Below are 22,507 nucleotides of genomic sequence, written 5' to 3'. Positions count from 1 at the left end.
ATGGATTTTGACCCAGCAGACCAAAATGGAGCATTTGTCTATGACTGTATTTCAGAAACCCAAATGATCAATTGTGATTATGCCTCTGTGACGGTTAATTCTATGTATCGACTTAGCTGGGCCACAGTACCCAGATACTTGGTCAAACTCCAGTCAGTTTGTTGCTGGGAAGGTGTTTTTAGCTGTGAGTAACATTTAACTCAGTAGTCTTGAAGTAAAGCAGATGACCCTCCAGAATGTGGGTGGGCCTCATCTAATCAGTTGAAGGCCTTAAGAGAAAAAAGACAGAGGTTTCCTGGGGAAGAGGGAATTCTGCCTCCGGACTACCTTTGGACTGAAGCTGCAATGTCACCTTTTCCCTGGGTTTTCAGCCTGCTGGTCTACCTACCCTATGAGATTTGGCGTTACCAGCCCCATGAGCCAATCCCTTAGAATAAATCTCTGTCCTTGTGTCTCTCTCACTTCCTCTTTCCCTCTCCCCCTCTCTCCCCCTCTCTCCCCCTCTCTCTCCCTCTCTCTCCCTCTCTCTCCCTCTCTCTCCCTCTCTCTCCCTCTCTCTCCCTCTCTCTCCCTCTCTCTCCCTCTCTCTCCCTCTCTCCCTCTCCCTCTCTCTCTCTCTCTCTCTCTCTCTCTCTCTCTCTCTCTCTCTCTCTCACACACACATACACACGCACGCACAGACTATTGGTCTGTTTCTCTGGAGAACCCTGCTCGTTACAGCCTCTTACTGGAGAAGAGCCATGATATGCTTCCTCCGAAATGGTGACCCATTCAAGTAGTTGGTATTTTGCTTTGAAAAGCACCCTCTGCTTTCCCACCTTGCGTATCATCCTGTTGGCGAGGGAAACAGTAAACAATAGCATTGGCAGTGGGAGAGATCACGCTCAGAGTGCCCTCGTGGAGTCCTGAGTACGTGCCTGGTGGTGTTCTAGGTACTGCCCATGTATTAACACTTCAAGGTCACATTTAACAACCCTGTGAAGCGAGCGTGACTGTTCCCATTGTACACACGAGACAACCGAGGCACAGAGAGGTTATGCAGCTTGTTCAAGGGCCACAGCTGGGAAGTGGCAGAGCCAGAGTGCCGACTGGGGGTCCTGCTCACGAGCCCGTGCTCTTACCCACTGCAGGCTATGCTTCTCGGGAGGCGCTGCACACGGCATGGAAATCCTGCTACTGCAGCTGCCGGTCTCCTCCGCTCGGCTTGGTCTCTTGGTCCGCACCCATCGAGGAGCCCCAGGCCTATGCGCTCCTCCCCACTTCTCCAGGGGCCCAGCACAGAAGCAGCACCACACGCCTGCCCTGTCCGGCTCTACCTCTCCCCGCCCCTCACAGAAAGCTGTGCTTCTGTAGTGATGAATAGATGTCACTGCACTTCTGTCCAAACCCATAGAGTGTGAAACACCAACAGTGACCCCTAATGTAAACTGTAAACCTTGGGTGAGGTGTCAGTGTAGGTTCGTCGACTGTAACCAGCGTACCCCTCTGGTGGGGTCTGTTGATGATGCGGGAGGGGCCGGGTGTAAACGGGAGCTCTCTGTGCCTTCTCACTTTCGCTGTGAACCTGAAACTGCTCTAAAAATCAAGTCTTTAAAAAAAAGACATATTGAAGCCCTAACCTCAGAACGTGGCCTTATTTGGCAATAGACTTACTGCAGATCAGTTAAGATGAGTTCATACTCAGGTAAGATGGGCCCCTGAACCAATATGACTGCTGTCCTTGTAAGAGAGGAGAACACCTGCAAATAGAAGCATGTACAGAGGGAGGATGGTGTGAAGACACACAGAAGTCGGCCATGGGACTGGAGGGATGCAGCTACCAGCCAAGGAGCACAAAGGACTGCCAGCAAACACGGGAAGCTAGAAGAGGCAAGGAAGAATGCAGCCACAGAGAGAACATGGCCCAACGCATGCCTTGATTTCAGACTTCTAGCCTCCAGACTATGAGACAATAAACTTTCTTTTAAGCCAAGAAAAAAGAAAAAAAAAAAGAGAGAGAGAGAGAAGAAAGGAATGCTATACTTTGATTTCTAAACCTCAGGTTCTGGAACTTTCTGGGGGGGCCTCCAAATTTGTTCAGCTCTTTCTGGACCCTCTGAATGGACCTTAAAGATGGACGATAGCAGCTGCTTCTTCACGAAATTAATGAGGCCAACTCCCAAGGGATGGGATGCTCAGAGATTGTTTGAAAGGGATCCAGGCTCTGCAACATGAGAGAGAAATGCATTTTATTTTATTTTACTTTATCTTATTTTTGGTCTGTACATAAATACTGTTGTATTTTTTATGTTTTTTATTTTATATCTGAGTATAGTTGATTAACAATGTTGTCTTATTTTCAGGTGTACAGCAAAGTGATTGTCATACTAAGTGAAGTAAGTCAGACAGAGAAAGACAAATATCATATGCTATCGCTTATATGAGGAATCTAAAAAAAAAATGATACAAATGAACTTATTTACAAAACAGAAACAGACTCACAGACTTAAAGAACGAACTTTTGGTTACCGGGCCCGTGGTGGGTGGGGGGGAAGGGATGGGGAAGGGATAGATTGGGAGTTTAGGACTGACATGTATACATGGCTATATTTAAAATAGATAAGCAACAAAGACCTACTGTAGAGCACAGGGAATTCCACTCAATATTCTGTAATAACCTAAATGGGAAAAGGACTTGAAAAGGAATAGATGCATGAGAAATGAATTTTAAACAGGTATCTGGATCTTCTTGTGCCTGTGAATGTCTCAGAATGTTTTAAAATGAATTAAATATAAGATTACAAAGGACACCAATAATATTTTTACCAAACTATTAAATATGGTTACCAAACTGTTGAGAAATAAATTGCAATTTAATAATATAGGTGCTTTATTATTAACATCATACCTCACATGATTTAGCAGTGAATCTCGTAGTAGAATTTCAAGGTAGTAACTAGGTTAAGTGATCTTTTGGAATCTCTGAGAACTGTTGTGATATGAAAATAGATGATATTGCAACTGGTCAGAGTCCCCAGTATTGCTAATACTATTGTTGATTGTTGCCCACATTTATACTTGATGAAAATATTAGATTTTGGTTAAAAGATAGTGAAAATAAAGATGCAGGTTTTTTTGTTTTGTTTTTGCGGTACACGGGCCTCTCACTGTTGTGGCCTCTCCCGTTGTGGAGCACAGGCTCCGGACGCGCAGGCTCAGCGGCCATGGCTCACGGGCCCAGCCGCTCCGCGGCATGTGGGATCCTCCCGGACCGGGGCACGAACCCGTGTCCCCTGCATCGGCAGGCGGACTCCCAACCACTGCGCCACCAGGGAAGCCCAAGATGCAGTTTTTTTCCATGCAAGTTTCCATGTTCAGAACTATTGTTTTAAAAGTTTCCAGATACTTCTTATCTAGGTAGAGACCAAAAATTCACCTTTGCTGGTGACTTTTCTTCTTTATTCTTGGAAGGGCTGGTTGGGTGAACTCTGCCTACTCAGACGGACAGGGGCTTAATTGCTCCGCAGAAAGGATCATCCCGTACATTTTGTTGCTTGACAAAGTCTCTGCTCTAGAACTGGTTAGGTATTGGGGGGCAGAGGGGTGGAGAGAGAGGGACAACCTTACCCAGGATTCAGGGAACTTCCAGGAAGCAAAGAAACTTCAATCTCTTCTGTTCTGATTTTAAATGTGATGTGGTTAAGAGCACAGAATCTGAGCCAGACTTTTAGGTTCAAATCCCGCTTCTTTCTAGTTACTAGCTGTGTTACCTTACTTCTCCATGTCTCCGTGCTTTCATCAGAAAAATGGGGCGAAAATGAACATTTACTTCATAGCGTCTCTATGAGGGTTAAATGAACAAAGCGTTGAGAACAGACCCCAACTATTCATTATTATTATTGCTTCTGTTATTAAAGGTCAATATATCAGAACCTCTTTGAGGATTGACGGGGTGCTGACTGATGTCTGCTTGGCTTGCAAGGGTACCAAAGATTTCCAGGATGGAGCTCACATCAGGGAGAGGATGTCTGGAGTCGGGACCACAGATTCCCCATGGCTCCTTGGGTACGGTGGGCTGGTTGCAGCACGACCTCTGGATGAGGCTACAAATCTCTTGCTTCTTCTGCTTGCCCGGGTGGGCTTGGGCCACAGTGGCAGAGAACATGAATGCAGATAAAATAACCACATTCATAAGAGCCCCGTGGTGAAGCACCATCAAGGGAAAGGGGTCTCTCTCATTTAAGAAAACTTACGGCTCTGGATCACCCGTGGAATCATTTAAACAGTGATCATGGCACGTGACCTTTGAAAAACTGGTAGCAACAAAAGCAATGGTGATGAAGTAAGGACTGATCAGATGGATAATTCCCTCTACCTGCTATTTGAAAGCCAGACTGGACGTTTTATTGCAGTAAGATTTTACGGAAAAAAGCCCGAATGAACTTTTTGGCCAACCCAACAGAATGAAGAAACTTCCAGAATTCTTCCACAATTCCGGGCAAGTGGGTATTTGAGTGATGAATTTGAAAATTACAGAGGTATAACCTTATCTGTTTCTGAAGGTAGCAAGATAGTCATGCTACCAAAAATATTCTTTTGATGGATATTATAATTAATTCCAATTCTATGGGTGTATATCAACTTGGAAGTGATACCCAGATTGGGAAATAAAGGAGGAATCAAATCTAAGGTTGAAAATATGCTTGAGACTTATTTTACAAATAATTTTGTATTAGCCATTGTTTTGAAATACTGCAAACCATCTTCTAGTCCTTTGCAGCAGTACCAATAGTCCAAAACTAATTCCAGTTCTCCCCTGCAACCTCCAGAAACCGATGCAGAAATTCAAAGCATAATAGATGCTTTCCAAAGCGTCAGCGAGTCATATCAGAAGGGCGAGAATCAGGAGAGGTGGGCTGAGCAAATGCATAGTCACTCATCTGACGGACGGTGCATCTGATCACGTTGGAGTTTGTCCTCCAAAGGGCGTTCTTGTTTTCAAACTCATTTTAAAGCACATGGAGAAAAGCTGTCTCTTTTTGACTAGTCTGTGAATTGCCAGCATCCTTTATGGACCTTACATGTCTACGCTGGTTAGCTGGTGATCAGTGGCTTCACCTGTGCATTTCCCCCAACAGGCTGTGTCCTCTCGCCCCACCAAGATTAAGAGGATGGCATCACATTGTAGAAAGGATGGGTATGTGGAGAAGAAAGAGACAGGTCTTGTTTACTCTGCACCACTTCGTGGCCATATCATCTGGGAAAGTTACTTACCCTCACTGGGTAAAAAATGCTGTAGCTACTCAAAGCAGGAACTGGATCAGATAATCTTAGGGTCCTTCCAAAAAAGGCTATTTCTGTACAGCTGTTAAAATTTTATACTGTATATCTGGGTATAATTATTGTCTTTTAAATTTTATTCTGGTTTTTGCATATTATGCAATGAGCATTTATTGCTAATTAAAACTATTAAAAAGAATTTGCACTATTAGTATTTACGTTTTCCCAGTTAAAAAATCGTTGAAATGTTATCATTAAACACTTAAGAAATTTTGCTGACATAACTCTGGTCTCTGTATGTTATTTTTAAATTGTACTGAAGTGTGATCTTCATCTTAAATCTTTAGCAACACTGTCAACCTGACGCTCTGGGATAGAAAAGAGGAAATTGTCTCTGGTGTTGCAAAGGTGACCAAAATTCTCATTTTGAGTTAACACTGTGAGGATAAGCTGAGGGGTCCCACATTCCTTGTTGGTTGTGAGACAATGGGCCGTCTTCTTATTCTCTCTTTATTGCCATCTGTAAAATAAAAGTTGCTGTACAGATTAAATAATGATCACAATACATTATAGATAGCATCACTCTGTAAAAAGTAGATGTTTATTAGCATTTTGTAAGTTAACTGTGCTAACAGAAGGAAATTCTGCTCTTCAGTATTTTTTGTTTGTTTAAAAATATTTTTGTCATTTTTCAGTTACAGTGTCTGACAATGAATTGCCAAACGTAAGCTATTATTTAATATGTAAAAAGTTTTAAGTTGTCTTGGGCTTCCCTGGTGGCGCAGTGGTTGAGAGTCCGCCTGCCGATGCAGGGGACACGGGTTCGTGCCCTGGTCCGGGAAGATCCCACATGCCACGGAGCGGCTGGGCCCGTGAGCCATGGCCACTGAGCCTGCGCGTCCGGAAAATGTTTTAAGTTGTCTTAAACTCATATCTCAATAGCACCATGTGTTTGTTTTGTTTTTATATAATTATAAATAATTTTTATTTATCTTATAATAGCAGGACATAAACATTTTCTAAGATAATTGAAAACACTTAATGAACATATGATTGACTGTCGTATTCCGTTGGATAGATATCCCATTATTTACTTAACCAGCTCCATTGTTGAATATTCTGTTTCCCAGTTGTTACTATTATAAATATTATTTTGATGAATATCTTTTTTTATTGTATAGTTGACATATAACATTATATTAATTTCAGATATACAACCTAATGATTCAATGTTTGTATTGATATATACTGTGAAATGATTACCACAGCAAGTCTAGTTAACATCTACCACCATACGTAGTTACAAATTTTTTCTTCCTGTGATGAGAACTTTTAATATCCTCTCTTAGCAACTTTAAAATATGCAATACAGTATCATTAAGTATAGTCACCATGCTGTATATTAATTACATCCCCATCACTTACTTATTTTATAACTGGAGGTTAATACCTTTTAACTGTAAGCTCAATTTTTTTTGTTTGTTAATTTTTTTAGATTCTACATATAAGTAGGATTATATGGTATTTGTCTTTTTCTGTCTGACTTATTTCACTTAGCATAATGCCCTCAAGATCCATCCATGTTGCCCACAAATGGCAAGATTTCCTTCTTTTTTAATGGCTGAATAATATTCCACTACATACATATATATGTAGTGGAATACATACATACACATGCATACATATACATGCCATATTTTCTTTTTGTTTGTTTTTTTGTTTTTTGGGTTTTTTTTTGATGTGTTAATTTTTTTAAACATCTTTATTGAAGTAAAATTTCTTTACATTGTGTTAGTTGCTGCTGTATGACAAAGTGAATCAGCTGTACGTCTGCATATATCCCCATATCCCCTCCCTCTTGCGTCTCCCTCCCACCCTCCCCATCCCACCCCTCTAGGGGGTCACAGAGCACTGAGCTGATCTCCCTGTGCTATGCGGCTGCTTCCCACTAGCTATCTATTTTACATTTGGTAGTGTATATATGTCCATGCCACTCTCTCACTTCGTCCCAACTTACCCTTCCCCCTCCCTGTGTCCTCAAGTCCATTCTCTACATCTGCATCTTTATTCCTGTCCTGCCCCTAGGTTCTTCAGAACCTTTTTTTTTTTATTCCATATATATGTGTTAGCATATGGTATTTGTTTTTCTCTTTCTGACTTACCTCACTCTGTATGATAGACTCTAGGTCCATGCACCTCACTACAAATAACTCAAGTTCGTTTCTTTTTATGGCTGAGTAATATTCCATTGTATATATGTGCCACATCTTCTTTATCCATTCATCTGTCGATGGACACTTACGTTGCTTCCATCTCTTGGCTATTGTAAATAATGCTGCAATGAACATGGGGATGCATATGTCTTCTTGAGTTAGTGTTTTTTGTTTTCTTTGGATAAATACCCAGAAGTGGAATTGCTGGATCATGTGGTAGTTCTCTTTTTAAGTTTTTGAGGACCCTCCATATTGTTTTCCATAGTGACTGCCCCCAATTTACATTCCCACCCAGAGTGCACAAAGGTTTCCTTTTCTCCACATCATCTCCGACACTTGTTATTTCTTGTCTTTTTTCATAATAACCATTCTAACAGGTGTGAGGTAATAGCTTATTGTGGCTTTGATGTGTATTTCCCTGATGATTTGTGATGTTGAGCATCTTTTCATGTATCTGTTGGCCATTTGTCTGTCTTCTTTGGGAAAATGTCTATTCAGATCCTCTACCCATTTTTAATCGATTGTGGAGTTTTTTTGCTCTTAAGTTGTATGAGTTCCTTGTATATTTTGGATATTATCCCCTTATCAGCTGTATGATTTACAAATATTTTCTCCCATTTGGTAGGTTGCCTTTTCATTTTGCTGGTCGTTTCCTGTGCTGTGCAGAAGCTCCTTGTTTTGACGTAGTCCCAAGTGTTTACTTTTGCTCTGATGCTTTTGCTTTTTGCGTCTGATTCAAAAAAGTCATTGCCAAGACCGATCTGTCTATGTATCTATCATCTATCTATCTATCTGTCAGTAGATGAGCATATTCATCTAACTCTCTCACAGCTGGGCCTGCACCTGAGGTGATGTATTTTGTACCATTTCCCAGAGATTCCCAGTCTCCAGCTCTGGTAACTAACTTACTGACTGGCTGCCTTCATTCTCTGTATCAGTTTTCTCCCTCACCTGTCTGTGTTCCTTATACCACCTAGCAAACTGCTTTCACTCAAATCCTTGCCTAAGGGTCTTCTGTGGAAACCTAAACTAAGATGTCCTATAACTGCTTCCTTTTATTTTTCAGGCTGGCCTGAGAAACCTTGGGAAGCAACTGTTTCTGTTTAGTATCACTTAGATGTCTGGGATTCCACCACACGGCCGGAGTTTAACAGTGTCCAGGAAAATCTTTCAGCTCAATTCTAGTTTGTCCACCCTTTCTTCATCCTGTCAGAGCTGGTATCAGCCTTGTTGTTGCTTAGATTGTTAGCTTGTTATTTCCTCCCTCCAGCAAGCCACTTGCTTCCACAGAAGTTGTTCACATAAATAGTTTTCTCACCAGTCCAGGCATGTATCTCTTCATGGTCACTGGGGACAGAGAGTCTGTCTCGGTCACCCACGTATTACTCAAAACTAGCTTGAAACAAGAGCCACTTATAATTTCTCACGATGCTCTGGGTTCTCTGAGCTCTGTTGAGATGCTCTTCTCTCCACTTGGTCTTGGCTGCATTCAGCTGGGAGCTCTGCTGGCTTCTTTCACATCTGGTGCCTCAGCTGGACTGGAATGTCTGGGGCTGGCTGGCCTCTCTCTCCCTCCATCTGGTGCCTCATCATGGTTATAGTCTAGCCCAAGCTTCTTTATATGGTAGCTGGCTTCCAAGAAGGTGAAAGTAGAAGCTACAAGATCTCTTAAAGCCTTGACTCAGAAGTCCCATCACTTCCATTGTTTTCTCTTGGTCAAAGGAAGCCATTAGGCCAGCCCAGACTCAAGGGGGAGGGAAATAAGAGTCCACCCCTCGGTGGAAGGAATGGCATGCACGTGCACAGATGGGAGGAATCGTGGGCGCCCGTCTTAGGAAATGATGTACACGGCACTTTTTTCACTTTCAGGGTGATACCATGAAACTGGTCAGCATCATGTTTCACCTCCTGTACCGGTGATGTAGCCTCACCTGGCCAGAGATTTTCTTCCCATTTTCATTGGTTCTTCCATCTACCAGTGCCAGTCCTTTCTAGATAATATGCCTCTTTACACATATTCCACAAGGCACAGCAGAACCAACAGCAGAGGTATCTCTCATGGAACAGTGTTGGTAGTACCCTTGGTAACACTTGCAATAGTACCTTTTGTCCTTAAGAGTCAAATTAATTGACAACAAAACTTTGCAAACATCTCTTCCAAATCTCTCCCAGTACCTGGAAAAACTGGCATGGCTCTTCAAGTGTTCTTGTCATATACTCCTCTTCTTGTTATTTTATAAGAGGCACGTGGAACAGGAAGTCTGAGTTGGCTATTTGCAAACTTAGCCTCCTTTTCCTAGAATTGTAATGGGTGAGAAATCTAAGAAACTTACGGTTGTACTTTCGGAGCTGCCACTTGAAGGTTGTTGGCCTTGTCCTTGGGGAGCCCTGTCAAGCAATTCTGTCTCATTATGTTCCAGAGTTTCTCCCAATGGAAAAGGACCACAAATCTTAACAGTCTGCCCTTCCTCCCCAGCCCCGCTCCTCAGAGAGTACTAGAATTAAAAACCAGTGTGAGACTAGTCTTTGGGTGAAAAGCTTTTCTTCCTCTTATTATCCTCCTTCTTTTTGCTATTTTTTTTCTGGTTCTGTTAAAAGATTGCCCTAGAGCCAAGAGAAATTGTGGACAGTGTTGTAGAGATTAAAAAGTCACAGTTTCTGGATCTTTAGTGTTAAATGAAATGAAAGCGTTTACAGTTTGCCCTCTTCTCAGCAGGGAAGTCATTACTCCGGTGACTGAAAGCTATGTCCTTTCACCTCATTTTACAGATATTTTGAAGCCTCTTTCTGCTTCTCTAAGGAACAGTTCAAGCAGCAAAGGAATTTGCATATTTAATTTGTCATGTTATAACTGTAAAATAGAACCATCTGAGGAGGTTTTCACCCTCACATTGCTATTGTTTCATCCCACATGACTTGCGCAACTAGAACAAAACACGTCTCATCTGCTGGATGGGGCAGATGCTGGGAAAATTCCAGTTAGGGGCAGAATACAGTATTCTGAGGGGAGAGCAACCCAGTGGCAGGCAAATTATTAGTTAGGGGGTCTGGCAGAGGTGTTTGAGTGCTCCGGAAGGCTAGCTGGCTCAGTGAGGGAGAGCACGGCCACAAATTTTGGAGCCCTAATTGTGGACCCTTAGAGTTAGGGAAGTCCATCACAGCTAGTAAGGCCTCCAGCCACTTCTCAGGGGTTTAAGAGGGAGATTAGAATTTTCTAAGCAGTCGATTAGGAACAGCAAGGCAGGACCTTAGTCCAAAAAGAGCTAAGATTTTAGGCAGGTTTTCTAACTGGGAAATGATGTGAAGACTATTGATCAGACATGGAACACAGACATTCTTTTTTTTTTTAACTTCTTATTTTATGCTGGAGTATAGCCGATTAACTGTGTTGTGATCGTTTCAGGTGCACAGCAAAGGGACCCAGCCATCCATATACATGTATCCATTCTCCCCCAGACTCCCCTCCCATGCAGGCTGTATGACATCCCTTATATGCGGAATCTAAAAAGAAATGATACAAATGAACTTATATGCAAAACAGAAACAGACTCACAGACTGAGAGAAGGAACTTAAGGTTACCAGGGGGGAAGGATGTGCGGGGAAGGGATAGTTAGGGAGTTTGGGATCGATGTGTACACGCCGCTGTATTTCAAATGGATAATGAACAAGCTCCTACTGTATAGCACAGGGAGCTCTGCTCAATGTTACGTGGAACACAGGCATTGGAATGCTGTCAGTGGTTGGGCTAGAGCTCTTCAGATTCCGTCTACGTAAAATGCCTGCAGTGGTCATTTTGCTTCAGCCACGGGAAGGTTAAGACTTCACAGGTTAGAAGCTAAGCAAGCCTCATCCTCTCACTTTGTATTATCTCTTGCACCAACTGTGACAAGGTCTGTGAGAAATTAGGGATTGTTTTAATCCAATGTGATTTTACAAATCAAAGCCTTTCTCACTTGTGATCCATATATCCCAAAATTCTAGGTGGGGTTTTGTCTCCAGAAAAAAAATTTTTAAATGGTTTAGGTACCGAAATTCCTTTGGAGAGTCTTTGACAATGAGAGGTAGTGAATGACAGTAATGGAGAGAGGATGACAGTGACAAGGCTGGATTGTGGAGAGGGTTTGAGAGTATGGGAGAGCAGATGAGGAGGGAGAAAACCTCACATAATTCAGAGTTGCAGTGAAGGCTGGCATAGATCTGGACCACTGCATTATCCATGTCCCATATTTGCTAGCCGGTATCCATCGATCCATCATTTCCCAACTTAACTATTTATTTATTTAATTCAAGTATAGTTGATTTACAACGTTGTGTTATCATAGGATATTGAGTATAGTTCCCTGTGCTGTACAGTAGGACCTTGTTGTTTATCCATTCTCTGTATAATAGTTTGTATCTGCTAAGCCCAACCTCCCACTCCATCCCTCCCCCACCCCTCCCCATGGCAAACACAAGTCTGTTCTTTATGTCCGTGATTCTGTTTCTGTTTCATAGACAGGTTCATTTGTGTCATATTTTAGATTCCACATGCAAGTGATATCATATGGTACCAAATTAACTATTATTCACTGAATGCAGGTACTTATAGTTTTGTTACCTTAGACTTAGTGGAGAAGACAAGAATTAAATGAACTGCACAATCTGATTTTTCGCTGAGATAAATTTTAGAATTTGATAGACTGCTACAGGGAAAATTATTTCTTTTGATAGCATTTTTAAAAATTTCCTCTCAGGTGAGGAAAATGAGGTTGTGATTTCTCTGCAGCTTCATCTTTTCTGTCCTCAACTCTGTAATCACTTCAAGTCAACGAGTATATATTAGGCATCTCTTATATGCTAAATATTTTTAGCAAAGCCCAGTAAATTGATGAGTTAGCCCTTGATAAGTCCCATTCACTGAGGGTTTATTTTGTCAAACACCAAGCTTGTTGCTTTATGTACACGTCTCATTTAATCCTCATAATAATCCTTTGAGGTATTGCTGTGCAACAAATAATCGCAAAACTTGGCAGCTTGAAATGACCATTTTATTATGCCGACAGATTCTGGGTTAAGAATTTAGACAGAGCACAGAGGGAATGGCTTGTCTGTGATGCATGAAGTCTCAGGTCTCAGCAGTGACAACATGAAATCTGGGGCTGGAATCACCTGGACGTGTCCTTACATATCTGGTAGTTGATGCTAGCTGTTGGCTGGGGCACCTACACTCGGCCTTGCTGTGTGGCCTGGGTTTCCTCAGAGCATGGTTGTCTCAGGACCTCCAAAAGTGAGTGCCCTGGCTAGCAAGGAGGAAACTGTATTGACTTTCACGAATAGCCTCCAGTGCCATGCATCACTATTTGAAATGCATTCTGTTGATTGCCAGCGAACTGCAGGTCTGCCCTGTATTCACAGAGAGGGTGCGTAGACCCCACCTCTTGAAGAGAGGGGGTCAAAGAATTTTCAAACGTGTTTGTGAACAGCTACAGGCACAGTTTTTGCTCATGCACAATAGTGTCATCAGGCTTAGGCTTGAGGTATAGGGTCTCCTTATAAAAATCAAGTCCATACACGGATGAGACTCCTCAGGTACAGTTTCTCAGGTGTGGCTCTTCAAGACTGGTTCCTCTTTATCTTAAGACCTGAGGACTGAAGAAACAAACTACCCAGGCCTTCCCTGGCAGTCCACTGGAGAGGTCTCATTCTCATTCTGCACGGAAAGACTGTATGCAAACTGGTGAACCACTCATTTTAAAACATTTTAGTGGGTATTTCATGTGAGTTTGTAAGTCTTTTGTTATGCAACATATTTAATTTATAACATTTATAACGTGTAAGAAATTAAAGGACCTGCTGATTTATTGATTGACTTGGAACATAGAACCCTATCAATGATGGTACCCTAGCTGCAAATTTGACTTTATAGTAGAAATCATTCCGAGGTCCATGGGAAGAGGCGGTTTGCTTACAAAACCAAGGACGTTTCTGTGCCTGTTCTGTGAATCTTTGCCGGCAGGGTAGCTTTCATTAGTATTCATGCCTTATTGCTTGTGTCTTTACTTTTTTCAATAAACATCTTATTTTTGAAAAATAGTTATTCAAGGCAAATGGCCAGGGATAATTTTCAGGGAAACATGCTTAAAACAAGACCTTTGATGGCCCTGAGCTGAGTCGTAATGATTACGCAGTAGGTGGCACTTTGAGTCTCTTGATAGACAGATTTCTCTCATCAGAAAAACAGCCTGTATCATAAGCATCTAACCCAAACTTCATCGACCCTTTCCATTTGTAGCAAGGACAATTTGGTGCCTAAACTTATGGCTTGCATTAAAAGCTTAGGAATCTGAGATCCATAGTTTGAAGTATACTACATCACTGTTAATATCTTTTTTTTCAAAGACTTCAAAGGAATGCTTTTTTCTCCCCCCCTGTAATTTTTCCGGTACATAAAGTGCTTTGGGTTTGAGGTAGGAGAATTCAATTCTATAGTGTATTTCCTAGATTCCTACCTGCCATGTGCAGGAAGCCACAGACAACAAAGCTGAGACAACAAAGGCTTTAGTTCAGGAAATGGATCGTCCAGTAAGAGCTGTGACAAGGACACGAACAGTCACAAATCAAGGAGGGTACCAATGACAATGGACTGTGGAGGCGTGGAGGTAGTTGCTTGCGTTCTAGGAAGATCCCATCCGATTGGCGTGGGGAGAATCAGGAAAAGTTTTCTAAAGATGGTGAGACGTTTGGTATATAGAAACTTGAGGAAAATTGGCTTATCACACTAGCAACACACAATAAATGGGTATCTAATACTTAGGAAACATCTTCAGCTCTACTACAGACTTAACACCCGACCAAATTTTAGGTGAATAGTAGAAGAAATATTTCCTTGGTAGAGTTACGGAAGCCCATAAATGGAATGTCCCTTTGAAGTGCTGTTGGGGAGAAAATGTCGGATTCCTCTTTCTGGATCAACTCACAACTTTGCCTGGAAGAGAGTTCGGTTGGAGTCATTGTATCTGCACCTCCAGGTGTGCAGCAGCTCAGGAGGGCACTGCCAGGTAGTCATCTTTAAGTAGCAGGTCAGCGCTGCAGTGTTTAAAAGTCGGGAAGACTGTTGCAACGCATCTCTCGGCATCCATCTTTCTACTCCCCCCTCACTTCCCAGTACTTCCAGTCATGGTAGCTTTCAGGTGTTTCTTGATCATCTGCAATTCAAGTAACGATTATCCTAGGGATGACCCTACTTCGATTGAATTTTCAAGGGAAGATGAATTCACAGTCCAAGAGAGTGTGACCTTTTTTTTCAAGTATGTCATCCAGTTGAGGCAATTGCTAAGGGAAGCTTTACCGATTTCTTGAGAAACAGCTTGTAAAGAAAGCTTTAGCTCATAGATCCAAAGTAATAGAAGGATGACAGAAAAGAGAGTATGGTGCACATAAAAATGAGTAAGAACACTTGCTGGTCTTCATTTTAACAAGTCATTGACTGACAGGATATTCATGACCTTAACACTTTAAAAAGAAGGCTTAGCATGAGAGGAATAGCTTCTGTCTAAGTTCCATCTGTTGGAATAATAGGAAAAACCCAAAGGAAGACCTGAAATCTTAAGCTGTAAGATAAACAAATCTGGACAAGTCCCCAGTCTGTGTTAAGATTCTTTATTGGTTCGAAGGGAAGCTAAAATGGTCAGAAAAGTATCATGTGATGGGAAAAGGAAGGTTGAACAGGAAGCCAGAGACTCTTTTTTGCATTCATTTCCTTTGCCCCTCTTTGAGTTCAAGTTTTCTCGTTTGTAAAACAGAAATCATCTAGTGCCATAAATCTCACAAATCTCTCCCAAGGCTTTTGTTGGAATAACATCAGATAAAAAATGCAGGAGCTTCTTGGGGAAGGGCGAAGAATAAGCTAATAATCCTTGCCATTTATATGCAGAATGCTTCACATATACCAGACGTAGGCTTTCAGTGTATTATCTTAGCCCCAGAACAATCTTGAGGCAGGTATATATATCACTATTCTATCGACTAGGACACTGAGGTTAAGAAATACTAAGAATTTGCATATGATCATGGCAATAGTAAATGGCAAAGCCAAAATTCTCTGACCCAATTGCTAACCAATTATATATCTGGTTTAGAACTGGAAGCATCTAATAATGGGCTACTTTGTTCAATTCTGTTTACAAGGTATGCCAGTTTTCTTATCTTTCTTTTTCATTCTAAATCATATTTCTTCATTTTATACCAGTTCCTTTCCTCAGCACCACTGAACTTTATCTTGGTCCAAACACTCCCCCACTCTCCACTCTGATAATTCTTAAACATCTTTCCAGTCTCAATTCGAACACATCACCATGAGGATGTGATACTGCACTTACCACTGTATTCCTAGCGTTAGCACAAAGCTGGTCGCCTAGTAGGTACATAGATATCCATTCAATAAAAGATTGAATGAAGGAAACAGACGCAGAGAAATGAAATGAGTGGATCAATGCCATGTGGCACAACGGACATCCAGACACCCAAATCTACTGTTCTTCCTTCTTTCCCACTGGGTAAGTTTATTTCCTGTCCAAAATAATGGATTTTGAAGCTGAATACTTTAATTATCATCCATTAATTAAAACTTCAGGGATTCCCTAAATTAGCCATGCACTGTAAAAATAGAATGAGAGGGCTTCCCTGGTGGCGCAGTGGTTGAGAGTCCGCCTGCCGATGCCGGGGACGCGTGTTCGTGCCGCGGTCCGGGAAGATCCCACATGCCGTGGAGCGGCTGGGCCCGTGAGCCATGGCCGCCGAGCCTGCGCGTCCGGAGCCTGTGCTCCTCAACGGGAGAGGCCACAACAGTGAGAGGCCCGCGTACCACCAAAAAAAAAAAAAAAAATAGAATGATAGTATTATTTTGGTTAAGAAAAAAATCATCGGACAGGAACGTGGAGAGAGCTAAAACAAGATTTGGGACAAATTAATGAGATGAGAATGAGAAGCTAGAAGCAATATGCAGATATTAGAGAGAAGGCTCAAGGCTACTTCATATTAATTTTTGCAGCATATGGGATACTTCGTGTCAACCCAGTTTGAAGAATATAAAATTCTTCCTCCTACTTAACTGTGCAATGTTCAATTTCATCTTCCTGGCAGGACACAGTGCTGTGAAAATAAACAAACTGAAAGGTGAAAAAAATGCAAGAGTGAAAATTACCATGTAAAGAGAAATTTTAATAAATTACGTTTAGGTGAGCTTGTAATGCAGAGGCAGAATAAACAATTTAAGTGAAAAGAGGTATTTTTGTCTGTTAAGAAATGGGATAATTTCAAAAAGTGATGTCACCATGCCATAGCATTGATAGATGGTATTCTCCATGACAGTGGGACAATCCATTTCCTCCTTTGCCTCTTTAGTATAAAGCAATCACTATGACACCTAGTGTTTATTGAAATCGTTGACAAATGATATATGCCAGCATGAAAAGAAGTGTGTCACAACATTTATTGTATGATTTATTTTTTCAACTTAGGGCCATTTTCAAGTGGCTTGGTAACCTGAAAGTTAATCTAACATGCTCATTGTAGATGGACTGGTTCAGATGAACTTGGAATGAAAAAAAAAATGATGATATGTGTTTTTTAAATTCTTCATGATGGAAAACTTCAAACATACACAAAAATACAGAGAATTATACAGGAACCCCCAAGTTTCATCACTCACTTTGAACAGTTATCAACTCAAGGCCCGTCATGGCCCATTTATACTCTTCTCCCTCAGTAGATTATTTTGAGACAAGTTCATTTAAAAAAAATTTATTGGAGTATAGTTGATTTATAGTGTTGTGTTAGCTTTAGGTGTACAGCAAAGTGATTCAGTTATACATATACATGTATCTATTTTTTTCATATTCTTTTCCATTAGGTTATTACAAGATATTGAGGAGAGTTCTCTGTGCTATACAGTAGGTCCATGTTGGTTATCTATTTTATATATAGTAGTGTGTGTACATTAATCCCAAGTTCCTAATTTATCCCTCCCACCCATGTTTCCCCTTTGGTAACTTATAAGTTTGTTTTCAAAATCTCTGAGTCTGTTTCTGTTTTGTAAATCAGTTCATTTATATCATTTAAAAAATTAGATTTCACATATGAGTGATATCATATGACATTTGTCTTTCTCTGTCTGACTTACTTCCCTTAGTATGATAATCTCTAGGTTCATCCATATTGCTGCAAATGGAATTATTTCCTTCTTTTTTATGGCTGAGTAATACTCCATTGTATATATTTACCATATCTTCTTTATCCATTCCTCTGTTGATGGATATTTAGGTTGCTTCCATGTCTTGGCTATTGTAAATAGTGCTGCAGTGAACATTGGGGTGCAGGTATCTTTTATTAAAAAATTAATTTTTTTTTTTTTGGCTGCATTGGGTCTTCGTTCCTGTGCACGGTCTTTTCTCTAGTTGTGGACAGTGGGGGGGCTACTGTTCGTTGCAGTGCGCGGACTTCTTATTGCAGTGGCTTCTCTTGTTGTGGAGCACGGGCTCTAGGCACTTCAGTAGTTGTGGCATGCAGGCTCAGTAGTTGTGGCACGTGGGCTCTAGAGTGCAGGCTCAGTAGTTGTAGCGCATGGGCTTAGTTGCTCCACAGCATGTGGGATCTTCCTGGACCAAGGATCAAACCCGTGTCACCTGCACTGGCAGGCAGATTCTTTTTTTTTTTTTTAATTTTTATTTTATTTATTTATTTTTACAAAATTGTGATAGTTTTATTTACATTGATCTAAATGCCTTCAATAGACCAATATTCTTTAATACACACATTATCTTAAAATTATCTTGCATATAATACAATCTAGTAGAGTTTTACTTGTAGCATAACAATAAGAGTATTATTAATTAAAGCCATTATAGGTGTTGTGATCCAATACTGAGACACAGTTTAAAATTGTATAACGAATGTCTTCTTTCAATACTGTCAGTGGTTGTATCAGTAAGGATCTGGCAGGTGGATTCTTAACCACTGCACCACCATGGAAGTCCCTCATGTATCTTTCTGAATTGTGGTTTTCTCCAGATATATGCCCAGGAGTGGGATTGCTGGATCATATGGTAGCTCTATTTTTAGTTTTTTAAGGAACCTCCATATTGTCCTCTATAGTGGTTGTACCAATTTACATTCCCACCAACACTGTTAGGAGGGTTCCCTCTTCTCCACACCCTCTTCAGCATTTATTTTTTGTAGACTTTTTTGATGACGGTCATTCTGACTGGTGTGAGGTGATACCAAACAACCCAATTAAAAAATGGACAGAACATCTAAATAGACATTTCTCCAAAGAAGACATACAGGTGGCCAAAAAGCACACGCAGTGATGCTCAACGTCACTAATTATCGGAGGAATGTAAATCAAAACTACAAGCAAGTTCATTGTTTACTGAAGCAAATCTTCCAATGTTCTTGATATTCTTTGATCCAAAAGTATGTTAGTTGCATCCCTAAAGCATAAGGAGCCTTTTAAAATACAAGCAGAACATCACTAGTAAGCCTAAAAATATTAACAATAATTTCTTAATTGTATCAACTATTCAATTAATGTTCAAATTTGTCTGAGTCATAATTTTTGTACAGTGAGTTTGTATGAATCAAGAACCAAATAAGGTCCATACATTGCAACTTGTTGATACATTTTTTAAGGTTTTTTAATCCACAGATTCCTCCTCTCTCTTTAACTGGTTATAATTGATTTGTTAAGGAAACCTGTGTACTTGTCTGCTAAACTTCCCATATTCTGAAATTTTCTAATCGCATCCCAGTAGTAAATGGTTTAACATCTTTCTCTTTCTTGCATTTCCTGTAAACTGAGTAATGAGATTTAGAGCTTTGATCATTCAGGTTCAAGGTTTTGATGGTAATACTTCATGAGTGGCTTTGTGTGCTTCCATCAAAAGGCAGCTTGTCTGGTTGGCCCTCTATGATATCAATAATCATTGATCATTGCCTAGATCAGTGATCAATAATTGGTGATCATTGCCTAGATCTAGATTCCTTAACTCATTAAGGTTTGCAAATGTGGTGGTATTCTAATTTTATCACTCTCTTCATTTCTTATCTAAAATACTTTCAAATTTCCCCTCTTTGATGATTGTCCTGAGACAACTACTTGGCTTCATTTTACCCTCATCAGTTTTCAGAATAACTAATTGATTCTTTCCAAATGTGACTGCCTTCCAAATGTGACCAATGAGATTTGTTTTAGTCTCACTGCTGACGAATAGATTGAAACATGTTTGACGTGTTTCAATTCATTGCAGTTAATATTTCTTTGATGCTCAAATTGTTCCCTTTTTGGCCAGTTGAAGACTCTTCAGTGTCGTTGACATGATGTTTTAGGCTCATTTTGGCATTACAAGATATTTTAGGCTTATCTTGTACATTTCTTTCCCTAGACCTGGAATCAGCCATTTATCCAAGAAGTCCTGGTTTCTTTTCGTACAAAATAGTATTTATAGGCTATAACCTGGACTCTAGGGATGCTCTTTGCTACCTTACTGCTCTTAAGCCCTTTTAATGGACAGAAATATGACAAATATGTGCATATGTATATATTTTAAAATTTTACTAATTGTATACAGTGGTGCATTTCCAATCAAAATTTTAGATTATCGAGTTTTAACTTAATTCCTTTATTTTATTTTTTTCTCATGCTGAAAATCTTGGATCCTAACAACATTCATAGAATTACTTATTAGATTTCTCCTATAGGATATAAAATAGCTGCAGAATGTCAATACCAGGATTATTACTAACAATAGTTTAAAATTTATTTTGTTTGTTTTTAGGGTATATACCACGAGGGGTGAAGCACCAGACTGCCATATTTTAAAGTCACTTGAAATACTTATTCTTTCTATGCTTTTACCATCAACTGGATGAACAGTTAGGCTTCATTTCATTTCGCTTGGATTTACAGGGAGTGCCTTTTTTTTTTTTTTTTTTTTTTTTTTGCGGTACACGGGCCTCTCACTGTTGTGACCTCTCCCATTGCAGAGCACAGGCTCCGGACGCGCAGGCTCAGCGGCCATGGCTCACGGGCCCAGCAGCTCCGCGGCATGTGGGATCCTCCCGGACCGGGCCACGAAGCCGTGTCCCCTGCATCGGCAGGCGGACTCTCAACCACTGCGCCACCAGAGAAGCCCTACAGGGATTGCTTTTTAAAGAAAGTTTTGAATTGTAAGTATTTACAGTTGTGCTGTATCATATGCCAGTTATAATCTACACAGTCTTCCTTGGCTGTCACTTAGTGTTAGTTTTACATATTAATATATATTCAGTGCTCACAGCCAGTCATTATGCCAATTCTTCTTCAGTCATTTGGTCGTCAGAGTCATTTTCTAGTGGATTCTTCAGGAAGGGCACGTGAGAACCACACTCTTGAGTTCTTGCATGTTCATAATAGTTTGTATATGACTTTAAACTTGAATGTCTGTCTTACTGGATATAAAATCTTGGCCACATTTTCTTAACGTTTGTGATATAAGTGTTACTCCACCATCCTGTGGCATAAAATGTTGCTATTGAGAAGTCTCATGTCACTTTATATGAACTTTCCCTAATGAGGGGCTTGGTCATTTTGCTTTGATGTCCAAAGGGTCTTTTTTCCCTTTTATTTAAGTTTGATAGATATACTAAAATATGTCTCATTTTGGCCACTCTGGATTGATTTTCCAGGGTCCTCACGTGCCCTTTAAATATATAGATTCAGATCTTCTTTATATCACGAACGTTTTCCTGAATAATCTATTACTTTCTCTCCAGTCCTTTTTATCTTTTCCTTTATTTCATTTCTATTTTTTTTTATTTTTTAATTAATTAATTTGGCGGTACACAGGCTTCTCACTGTTGTGGCCTCTCCCGTTGCGGAGCACAGGCTCCGGACACGCAGGCTCAGTGGCCATGGCTCACGGGCCCAGCCGCTCCGTGGCATGTGGGATCTTCCCGGATCGGGGCACAAACCCACGTCCCCTGCATAGGCAGGCGGACTCTCAACCACTGCGCCACCAGGGAAGCCCCCATTTCTATTTTTAATTTTCTTCCTATTCTAGCTTCTCTTTTCTTATGATGTTGATTTGTCCTTGTGCTCTTCTTACTTTTGTGCATTTGTGAGATTATTTCTTTGTTTTCCTTCTAATTCTTAACCTCCCTCAGCCCACTTTTCAAACTTTTCTTTTGTCCAATCATCTCATTTTTCTAATCCTGACTTATGGCATTCTTCCATAGCTTCTATCATTTTCTCAAATTCTCTTGGCTCATTTGGAAATATAAGGTTCAGGTATTTATTGTTTTATGGTCATGTCTTTATGGCATGATTTTATTGTCTATAGGAATAGTTCTCTGTCCATTATTAACTTTCTTTCTTCTTAAAATAATATCACGTGGATTCAACCCCAATCACTGCTGTAGATCACGTTTGTTCTGTGCTCTTCCAGAGGAGGGTGTCTGGAATATCTTTCCTAGATCGAACGCTCTAGGGCTCCATTTTCTCTTGTCCTTTGGTGTGTTCAGCTCTTTCTGAGCTATGTTACCTCCTACCTTAGTCCGACTCTTTTCTTCCCTTTGCCCTTAGCGTCCCTGATGTGTTCCGTTTACATGCAACGCTCAGCAGTTTCTCTTCCGTCTGGGGATTTATCCTGTAGTCGCTTTAGGAAAGTGATGCTGAGTATTTGAGGGCAGAAATATCCATACCTGTCGTATCTTCACTGTGAATGTTAGCTTTTAGAATTACAACGACTTCTTTATCTTTTTAAATGCGCTGTGATCTGAGCTATCTGAGAGCTGGCAGGGCACCTGGAGCTTGCCTGCAAAGCCCCTTCATGGTTTGGCTGCCCTTATCGGATGGACCTGAACAGCTTCCCATGCTGAGAGGGACCTCTTCCTTTTGGGAGTGGGTACCTGATGGCAATCCAGTTTCTGGGCTGTTGGTTGGAAGCCCCTTGTCTCTCTGCTTCCTTCTGTAGTTGTCAGCACCCATCTTGTTGCTGCTACAGTTTTGACCCCTCCTGCT

General features: G+C 40.8%; 1 protein-coding gene across 3 annotated transcripts in view; it reads left to right on the top strand.

Moving 5' to 3' along the window:
• The window catches only part of ST8SIA6 (ST8 alpha-N-acetyl-neuraminide alpha-2,8-sialyltransferase 6), a 231,900-nt gene that overhangs the window by 38,932 nt on the left and 170,461 nt on the right, over nt 1–22,507 (top strand). The window contains exon 2 of one of the 3 annotated variants that reach the window (XM_079913333.1): nt 20,494–20,676. In XM_079913333.1, the coding sequence (XP_079769459.1) occupies nt 20,494–20,676 (183 nt within the window). Of the gene's footprint in view, nt 1–20,493; nt 20,677–22,507 lie in introns of those variants that run through there. The other 2 variants (XM_079913339.1, XM_079913335.1) reach the window with 2 other exon arrangements.

Source organism: Stenella coeruleoalba (assembly GCF_951394435.1).
Source record: "Stenella coeruleoalba genome assembly, chromosome: 2".
NCBI classification, from domain to species: Eukaryota; Metazoa; Chordata; class Mammalia; order Artiodactyla; family Delphinidae; genus Stenella; species Stenella coeruleoalba.
The sequence above is the reverse complement of the archived record's forward strand: the minus strand, read 5'-3'. Positions and strand labels throughout refer to the sequence as shown.